The sequence below is a fragment of the Pyxicephalus adspersus genome, chromosome 7 (assembly GCF_032062135.1).
Source record: "Pyxicephalus adspersus chromosome 7, UCB_Pads_2.0, whole genome shotgun sequence".
NCBI lineage: Eukaryota > Metazoa > Chordata > Amphibia > Anura > Pyxicephalidae > Pyxicephalus > Pyxicephalus adspersus.
Genome location: NC_092864.1, coordinates 55,114,759 through 55,125,401, shown reverse-complemented (window position 1 = coordinate 55,125,401; position 10,643 = coordinate 55,114,759). Strand labels below are relative to the sequence as shown.

At 38.3% G+C, this 10,643-nt stretch overlaps 1 protein-coding gene across 2 annotated transcripts in view; it reads left to right on the top strand.

Moving 5' to 3' along the window:
• The window catches only part of RBM44 (RNA binding motif protein 44), a 21,779-nt gene that overhangs the window by 9,056 nt on the left and 2,080 nt on the right, over positions 1 to 10,643 (top strand). Inside the window, exons 7-10 of one of the 2 annotated variants that reach the window (XM_072418531.1) lie at positions 13 to 95; positions 1,616 to 1,689; positions 3,746 to 4,871; positions 9,754 to 9,897. In XM_072418531.1, the coding sequence (XP_072274632.1) occupies positions 13 to 95; positions 1,616 to 1,689; positions 3,746 to 4,871; positions 9,754 to 9,759 (1,289 nt within the window). In that variant the 3' untranslated portion in view covers positions 9,760 to 9,897. Of the gene's footprint in view, positions 1 to 12; positions 96 to 1,615; positions 1,690 to 3,745; positions 4,872 to 7,743; positions 8,149 to 9,753; positions 9,898 to 10,643 lie in introns of those variants that run through there. The other variant, XM_072418530.1, reaches the window with a different exon arrangement.

The window sequence follows — 10,643 nt, the reverse complement described above, 5'->3', positions numbered from 1 at the left end:
TTTTTATTTTAGAAAAACTTCAGAATGAGCAGTTGTCACCAGATCAAAAAAGATGTTATGTCCATGTGGGAAACATAGCTCCTATAGTGAATAAGGTACTAATATTGTCTGTGGAAATATATGTTGGAAAACTAATAATGTTTGGAAATATATGTTGGAAAATGAATGCCTAGATCGGAGGTTTGAATGCTTTGGGAGATCTTTGACCATACTTTTAACTGGGTGAACTGCCAATCAGTCACCTGTGTGTTTTTAAACCCTAAACTGGATGAATCCCTAGAGACATTTTCCATATTCTGATAACATAAGTGATCTTTTTTTTTGCCAGTCCTGCAAAAATTAAAACCTGGCAGAGCTGTGCATGGACTGTGTCCTCTTGTAGGCCCAGGACTCTTCTGGATATTTGTTTGGCTTTAAACGTCACTTGTAGCCCTTTTTCCAGCTCTTAAATATCTCTCCCATTTTACCACTACCACTTCCTCAGTAAGTCAAATATTTTGACATTGTTTATGATTATAGAGGGCCCAGCTTACAGGATGCCAAACTCTGTGAACTCTGTTGTATTTTGTTAGGCTGTTTTTAATGTTAGGAGGTGTACCCTACTTTACTTCATTGCATGGTTCTCAAATGTAAAAATGATTTCCCCTATATTTGTTGAATGACCCAGCAGTATCCTTGGGCAATTTAAACAATGGTGTAAGAACTTGGCTTTCTGAAAGCCCGTCAGCCAACTACTGAATGGATGAATAAAGAAACCTCAATTACTGGGAATATTTAGGCATCCAACAGCAGCCTCAAAAAAAAAAGTATTATAAAAAAAAAAAAAACAGTGAAATTGTCCCAAACTTTACCCCTTACTCAATTCTTTTTATACGAATGTGTTCTCTACGCGTTTTATTGATTCTTGGACAGTCTGAGATATCTCACAAGAGGCATTTATTGACCAAGCAGCCCTTGGTTGATTTGTCAGTTTTCCAGTGATGTAAGACAGTTAGTTGTAGAAGAGGTACCCTTTTCTCTTCCTTTTTGCTGGTACATACTTTTCCATGTGGATCCTCTAAGGTGCATGTCATGGGTACTTTTTCCCCTTTTCTTTCCCTTTCTGTCCTCCCTAACCATCTAACCCTATTTAAGTATTAGTTAACAGGGTCATTTGTTGCCTGGAGAACTGCCTTTCGTCACTGTTCTGTGGGCATCGTGAGGTATGGAGCTCACTGTGGGTTTACCCATGTGTCAAAATCCATAGTGGCCCTTCCACTAAGCGTAAACTAGTGGATATAATCCATGCAAGACTAGTTTTTCTGTTGGTGTTCAGAATGCACAAAGCTGCTTGGTGGAGTAAAGAGCCTTCTGTCAGGGTGTGATGAGTTCCTTGTGATGTGACTTTTTCCCTCTCAATTTGAATTTTGCTTCTGCAGGTGGCAGTATAACCCATTACTTAAAATCTTAGTGTGCCTAGAAAAGTATTTTTTTACCTTTTGCCTTTTCTTATAACATTCCCATTTATTTATTTATTTTATATTGATGCTGTTGCTTTTTACAATGCACAAACATAAAAAGTTGTATTAGCAGAAAAGACATTAAAAATGCCAAATTCTCTTCTTTTATGATATAGGTAGATTTAAAGCATGCCTTTAAGGAGTATGGCGTTTCTAATGTTTTTCTCGAGGAATCATCCCTTACTTCCAGGTAAAGTGTTGCTGTTAAATATTGTGGTTTGTCTATATCGTGAATTAAAGTGACTTCTCTCCTGGTTTTCAATTATTAAACTTAATCTAATATTTTTATGATTATTATTATTATTAATAATAATAAACAGGATTTATATAGCGCCAACATATTACACAGTGCTGTACATTAAATAGGGGTTGCAAATAACAGACAAATGCAGACAGTGACACAGGAGGAGTTTCTAGTTATAAATATATTTTTATTCGAACAAGAGATAACTAAACAATTAGAGTCTTTACACTGCCAAAAATGTTTTAAGGTTTCAATATAGCAGGAAAAAATTAACAGAATTTTTTACTCTGCAAAAAAAAAAAAAGAAAAATCTTTCTATTGGATAGTTTGCTAAAACGATTCTCCCCTTTCAAATATTCACTCTGTTTTTGAGTGACAACTTTAAAATGTTATTTTTACTTTGTTAAAGCGTACCTAAACTCAGAATTTTTACTTTACAAAAAAGGGTAGACAACCCTTTTATTTAAAGTAACATTTACCACCTGGATTGGCCAGGAGGCATTAGGCCCGAACAAACTACCGGCTAGGCCATATCTGGCCTAAAGGCCGGAGTTTCACGACCTCTGGCTTAGGTTATCAAGAATGAATGGGAGCGCAGAGCCTCACAGGATACCTAGGTCATGCATCCCGGAAGGCTCTTGGCTGCTTCTTCTGCGCATGCCCAGAGCACCCCGGGCATGTGCAGAAGGAGCCCTTTCGTCAAAAAAAAAAAAAAGGAGCTTGCACATGCCTAGTAAAATCGGCAAGTTCTTTCTCAATCTACATCATCTGTTCTCCCACGTGTCGAGTAGCTTAGGAAGAAGAAGAGGAGGAGAAGATGTCGGTGCTTTGGGCGCCGTTCTGAAGACTGATGCAAGGGCGATGTGGGACCCGATGAAAGAAACCTCCGGACCAATCGACTGCACTGTGGGATTGAAGGTAAGTGGGATTTGTTTTGTTAAACTTTACCATAATAGGGAAAAATATTGCCAATTTCACACATGCACGGTGAGATCGGCAAGTTTTTTTTTCCCCACTGTACGTCACCCGATCTTGCCCCTGGTCAGTGCGAGAACGAGTGACTCGGGGTGGAGAAGATTGTGGCACCTGGCGCTCCCTTTGCGCGGGGCTTAAGACAGATACTTGGACAACGCAGGACCCTATGGGAGAAACCTCTCGACGGATAGACTGATCTGCCGGAATAAAGGCAAGTTTGTTTTGTTTTGTTTTTTTTGGGGGGGGGGGGGTTACTTCTGCTTTAATATAACAATGGTCCCAGTACAACTAGAGAAACTGTGCTAGAGACAGCAATAAATATTAAAAAAAAAAAAAAAAACTCTTTTGCACTCTCTGAAAGTGTTGATTGTCTGTGGTACAAAAACAAAAAAGGTAGAGGTCCCTGTAAATGTCAATACCTACTACCTCCCTATAGGACCAGCCACAGAAGTGACTGGTCAAAGTAGGTAGTTTCAGTGGCACATTCAAAACAATTGAATTAAAATATCATTTCATGTATTAGTACATTTATTAAAACAAATTTAAACCCTAAAGTCCATTGAAACATTAGACAAAAGGTACAACTAGTAATTAAGCTCCAAATACAATATGAATATTTTTGATATTCAGAATTACCCAATGCATTTTGCAGGACTATCTGCTTCAAGGGGAATATCGTTAGACACCTTTTAAACTAAACAAAACAAAAAACAATGCTATTGTCAATAAGTTACAATCACTGCTAATTGATAACTCATTAGATATTGGGAGGGGGAAAAAAAAGCAAATTTTTTTGTGTGCAAACAGGACTTAAACCAAGTTGGACTTATTCCAAAGCAGACTTATACCAAGGTACCAGTGTGTGTGTGTGTGTGTATATATATAGTGTGTGTGTGTGTATGTATGTGTGTATATATATATATATATATATATATATATTGTTTTGAAAATCGTTTTTTTTTTTATCGCAATTTTTAAATGTTACAGTTTGTAAAAGTAAAAATTTGTTTTTTTCTTTCATCTCAAGTTATGCTGTCCTGATCTTTACTTGTGCAGAAAAAGCTCAAGAAGCTGTGAAGGAAATGGATGGAAAGATGTTTTTTGGGAAAAAATTAAAAGTTCGTGTTGTAAAGAATTCTATTCAGAATTTTCAGTTTGCCTCCCAAGAGATTAAAAAGTTTTCCACCAGTGTACCTGAGGAGGAAACTAAGCATGGTACTGTGGATCCTCAGAATTGCAATGTTCGATCCCCTCCAGAAAATAGGGGGGATTCCTCTAAACCTACTTTACATAGTGAATTTAGAAGGGGATCTAACTGGGTGAATGTGAATAACATTCCATCAAACAAGCCATACAACAGAGCTACCTTCCCTGCTGTGAGCCATACAATTCCAACTTCACCAGCTTATAATTCTTCTGCTGTTTTTGGTTGCATATCACCTTCACATCAGTGGGCATGGAATACTAATAATTCAGGCATATTACCATACAGCCGCATGCCAGATCCAGTTTATGTTCAGTATACTTACCCTGTATACACATTTTCTGGTGCCTCCCCTTTCTCTGTGCATACTCCTGTAAACACTTCTATGTGTAAGCCAAATGTACACTCAAACTCTAATGTCCAGTTTGTCTTTGGTAAAGATGTAGCCTCTGAAGCTCTACCAACTAGAGGTGATCCTGTTTACAAAAACACAGTGTCCTTGAAATCCAGTACAAATATGCTAAATAGAGATACCAAAGCTGTGACCAACATAGCTAGAAAAACACCTGTGCAGCCTATTAAAGAACCAGCCTCTGTTATACTTAAATCCAGTAAGATGGAGAACTCTAGCTCAGTGTCACTAAATACTACAGCAACTACTGCAGTATCATCTACTGTGCCAAATATTTCAACACCTGCATGTAAAATATCAGCGGCATCTGATAATTTGCTTCCACATGAAGACAAATCAATAGATACTTCAGAGAAAACCAACTTCAAACCTACAGCTCCTTTGAGATTCCCAATGTCGGTCCCAGAAAGTGTAAGCATACCTGAAACCAAAAAAATTTGTTATAGCACTACAGTTACCGATACTAAAGTACTCTTGAAGAAGCCTTCAAATGGTGGTGATCTTCAGCAAAGTGGATCCCTTTTTTTAGAAAAAGAGGTAAGATTTTTTTGTTTTAGTTATTTCTAATTTTTTCTGAAGACTGATTTTCTAAACCATTATTTCCATAAAAAAGCTGCAGAAACTTTGTGTTTTAAAGATATTGATGTATTGCCCATGGCATACAAATTCATTTACATCCAATAGTATTAAAGTGGAGCTAACCCTTATATAAAATATTGGAAACTGCAAAAAAAAAAAAAAAAAAACCTTACCTACCCAATCACATATACATACATATACACACACTCACCTTTCCCCATTTATTCGGTCACCACTTCGTTTTTCTTCTTTTCAGCCCATTTCTGGCAGGCTCTCTGCAGTTCATATTCTGGCACTGTAAACTGGTAAACTGGTGCGTAAACTTTCTTACACAATCTTAATAGATACCACAAAGCGGTACCTCCATTAGGACGATTTTTTCAGTCTGTTTCTGGATCTTTAATTCTGTTGAGGGATGTAATCCTGATGGTATCTCAATTCAGAATATTTCCTTGGTCTGATGCACTGGTGGCACTGTGGGTTCAATTTCCTTTGGATTTATAGCTTCTCACCTGAGACTTTTGCCTTGGCTGCTTCACAAAATCGAGGCATGGGGTGCAGTTCTAATGATCCTAATAGCCTCAGAGGGCCAGCCTAATTTGGTTGCTTGCCAAAACACTATGTCCTTTGCCAAAATTATGTATCTAATTTATTAGCATTTGTTCTACTAGTTAGAATGCATTGCTGGATAGATCTTAGTTTCATCAAGACATTGCTATTATGAATTTGGACTTGAGCTCTGCCATTTTCCTTCGTGTACACAGCATTCGGTTGAAGGGATCTGGGCGACACACTATTCTATCAGTCCTCCTGATGATAGAATCCCCTATGACTACCAATTGTGTTTTCCTGTGTTTCCCTCCCCACCACTACTATATATGTGCTGCTCTCTCGGCTGTTAAAGGTAGCATTAACATCTAGAGTTGCCACCACTGGGTCTGCCACCTGCACATCTTCACATAACTTTGCAAACATGTTGGGATGCTCAAACCCAGGGCTTGCCTTCCTTTTCTGGGTGCCCCTACCACTGCCTCTAGTTACATTAACCCAACTTCCCTACATGCTCATCCTGACTAACCTCTCCACCCTCCACATCTAAACCAATAACTGCCTGCTCAGTGAGCAGGAGATCCCTCTCAAGGTGATCCAGTGATTTCAGTGTTGCAATGCGCTTCTCCAGCTCTCCAATGTGAGATACCAGAAAGGCGACTTGCTCACATCTGTCACAGTATTATTCACCTAGGAGCCCAGAACCAAACCTTCCACCTTGCTACCACTTATCTTCCCAGTAACATTATTTGTTTTTTTACAAGGAGTTAAAAATGTTTACTTACAGTTTGTGCTTACTATAAGGGTTTAACTCCTTTTGTTTTCAAACTCCTGTTTTTTCTAACTCCACTTGATTAAAAGTCCACTTGTTTCACAAGCCAAAGAGCGAGTTTTGATCATAGTGTATCAGTCCTGCTAATGCCTTCCTTAAGAACTGGTTATAAACATCCTGACTGGTATGTGATCTTCATGGACTGAAGTAGGGCACCACTGTTGCAGTAGAAGGATCTTCCAGCTTCTAGTTGTGCCGTTTCTAGGTTTATTCTTTGCACTGTTCAAGTTTGACTGGGTAGACAAAATTCCACATTCTGTTGTCAAGCCCTACCTCTCCAAGGCACTGTGTGTTTCTTAGGCTATTTGCATCACAGTTCTGATCTTACTTTTGTAAGGCTGTGACTTCAACCGTGGCCCAAAACCATCACGTTTTTGTGTAGGTATCAATGAAGGCTAGTTTAAGTCAGACAGGTATGCTGGTAGTTTTGTGATCTGGAAGTTGATGATGATGCTGCATCCCTTAATAGATGATGGATAAAATGGTGTTTTTGTACTTGGCATAAAGTCCTTTCCTTTTCTTCTTGTCATGTTTTCTTTTACTGTTTGTTTCAAGGGAGCAAAATAGTTAAGGAGTGGTTGTGACCCCCTAGGCACTGGCCTTCAGTCTTAGTAGGTGGTGGTATAACACATGGTTCTTTTCATGTGTTGCGTGACTGTCCTTTCATAGGACTCTGGGAAAGGTTTTAGGTTACTGGAAAAAAAAAATCAAGTCTTTGGCTTAGGGTGCATGTAAATCCATTTGAAAGATTGTGTAGACATCCTTTAGATTTAGCTTTTATTTGTTTGCATTATGTGTGTGGAACTATACTCCACAGTGACAATTGCAGCTTACCAGCATTGTTTGTGCCTTTGTGCTAAGCACTGTGGCAGCTGTGGATGACAGATTTGTCTATAAACAAACCTCAGCTCTTCACCATGATTTGATTTTATAGTAATTAGAAACAAGCAACTGTTTCTCTATTTTGTATTGTATGCCACCAGCTGTCAATGAGGCCAGATAATATTATTATGCAGTTTTTGAAGTTTAAGAACTTGGAAAACTTTGTAACACACTACATAAGAATAAATGGCATTCCTTTGCCAAAACTTTGATCCAAATTTAATTTGGAACAATTTGTTCCTATTCTTTCTTCCTTGTGTTTTAACAATATGTGGCAAAAGTCCGGATCATCTGGACAAGGCCAATCAAGACAGCCGAAGGTCCCCAACTTACTTTGGTTCATTTTCATACTTCATTAAGAGTAATGTTCCACTTTAAAATTCACTGTAAACTTTACCTGCTCAAAAGGTAAGGTAAATTGATCAACCACTCTAAAAAAGAGTTCTAAAATAGTAAAAATGGGCTGATTGTTGAGCTTTCAATGCCATTAGCAACATAGGTCAGTGTTGGTTGAATTGGTAGTTTCCTTCAAGTTTTTTTTTTTTTTTTTTTTTTTACTGCACATAGGAATGGGGTGTGTATCCAAAACTTGACCTAACTTCTGAGCATCCTGTCTGCATTGTTGCCAACAGTTTAAATATAAGTCAATTTAGAAAAGTTGTGAAATACCTGTTAAAGCATCATAAAAATATTACCAGGTAAGTGTTAAATCATCTTGCCAGTTTTAAGAGGCCAAATCCAGCAAGATTTCTAGGTCTCTAAGTAAACAGTGTTTCTAGGGAGTCCATAACTTTCCTCTTTTCTACTTATGATAACTTTGGAATTGGCATCAATGTAATTCCACATCATTGAGACTCTGTCTAGGAATATTTGTAACTTGACTATATTTTTCTAAACCACGTTGGGTGATTTTACGCTAGTGTTTTTAGCTCCAGGCTCTCAGCAGACTAATAAAACGTAGTTTTGCCTAAATATTCAATCTTACTTATAGCTTACAGAGGTAAACTGAGCAAAGCTCATGTTTAGCGTTATTGTGGGACAACTCTGCTTTAGGTGCATGTAGGAAAAACTTTCAATTGCCTCCGTTTGATTTAGTATACTTTTAAGTGTTTGGTTCTATTTTTTTCATTAGTGTTTACTTTCTAAAATACTACAATGGAATTTTAAACATGAGCTTTGCTCAGTTTACCTCTGTAAGCTATAAGTAAGCTATATTTCCCCCATGTTACAACAGTGAAAAAAATGGGGAATGTTCTGCACTTTATCATATCACTACCAAATACCATGTCATGATCACAATTTATTTTATCTTAAAGCAGTCTTTCCTTTTCCTTAATGTGCATCTTGCCCGATTCTCCTCATGCTTTTTTATGATTCAGGCAGAGTTCATACCTTTCCAATCCACACTGTAATGGTTAAACATCGATCTGATATTGCTACAGATTGTATTTTGTGTCCTTTCTTTCGCATGGGAACTGGACACCCCCACATGTAGAAAATTACATGAATGTAACCAAGATTCTTGACCTTGCCATGAAATGTTTCTTTGCAGCAGGGGTTGGCAAACTCCGGTCTTTAGTCCAGATACGGCCTAGCCAGTAGTTTTGTTCCGGCCTAGCGCCCCCTGGCCGGCATCCCGCGGTGAAGCAGGAACACTGGGGCCGCATGCAGCTCTTGGGCCTCCGTGTGGTAGCTCCCCTTCCTATTTACTGCGGCCGACGCTAACACTTCCACTGCCGAGATAAATAGGGAACATTCCCTTTTCTCCGTATGCATTGCGGAGGAAAGGGATTTCCTGGTGGGGGGCAGAGCCATTAGGCAGCACTCGAGAAAGAGTCTGGCCTAGTGTGCTCCTGCCTACCCCTGAAATAGCCTAGTTGCCAAAAAATTTACTTGACCTCTGCTTTAGGCTGGGTCTACACAGACATTTTTTAAAAACGCATGTAAACGTTCTTATTGCGTTTATATGCGTTTTTATGCACTTTTATTAACGTTTTAAAGCTTGCCTTTAAAATGCAGGGAAACCCCTATGCCACATTTTCAGGGTTTCCCGCGTTTTACCGCGTTTAAACTAATTTGCATATTACGTGCTCAAAACGCGGAAACCGTCACATTAAAATCATTGGATGCTTTTACCCGCGTTTTTCAGCGTTTTAAGATAAATGTCATAAACGTGCCTCAAGGAAACATCCTGGTGTAGATTAACCTATTGTAATGCATGGGGGATTTCAAACATGGGCTTTAAAAGCCTCAGGTTAAACGGTGGAGAAACAGTCTGTGTAGACTAAGCCTTAGAGGATACAGCTCTCCTCACCTCTTTTTATGGTTTCAATGTTTGGCCTGTCCCCTATGTTAATAGATCATTTTTGATGGTGTTTCTTCTCTCTTACTTGCTTGTACTAAGTATAAAATTATAGCTTACATTAGGTTTGCATAGTGTTCACACCTCATGCAGGTGGCAGCCTTAACTCACATGTAAGAGAATATATGACTGTGTCTTCCTTAAACTACTGAAAAGATTTAAGGTAAGTAAAAGAGTTTCTATTGTCTGCCTAACGATTTTTATTTGTCTTTCAGAAATGATATTGTTGATGCTTTGGAGGAAATTAGAACTGGAAGAGGTGGCTCCCTTGGCGGTTTAACCATATTACAGATTTTGAGACAAACATCTTCGATATTGGCAGCAAAGAAAATGCCACCAGCATGAACGTGACATATATGGTAAAGTCTGGTTACAGTTATCCTAAATCTGTGTTCTAAAGTACAATTGGAGCAATGCAAGACTATGTCCCTTCTAATTGTGCTGGTTCTATTTTAGAGGTCACATTATCAATCCTCATTCCCCTTCCCAGACTCTATACTTCTAGGAGTTATGTAAAATGGGCCTGTTTTTACTTGATGGAATACTTCCTATGGAAAGTCTGGGCATTGCACAAATCAGAATGTCATGCTAGATTTGAAAATTTACTGCAGTTGGTGGCACTATAATACCTAACCAGAGTGAATCTTCACAGGCTGGCACTGAAGATTCACTGGAGGATAGATAGGGCTGTTCAGTAAGTGCTGCTGTGTCCCAAGTTCTGAACCTTTTTGCAGAGGGGCAAACATTTTGTCTTGGCGCTAAATACCATCAAACAGCATAGTGTCCTCTCTATAATCAATGGAAAAAGGAGAACAGTTACCCAGTCGGATTTTATGGAATTGCTACAGGTGAACCTGAAGGAGTGCCAGCCTCATAAATGAAACATATCAATTACAGGGGAAGGGGGAGAAAGAGGAGGCAAAGAGAGGCTTTTGAGGGCACGAATTATAACTGTTAAAAATAATAAACTTTATTTTGTAATTATCTTTCTACATTGATATCTAGAATGTAATCAGTTTCTCTAAGAATATAATACATACAATATAGTTAAAAACAGCCAAATATGGTCATTTCAAAACCTTTTTTTTTTTTTTTTTTTTTTTTT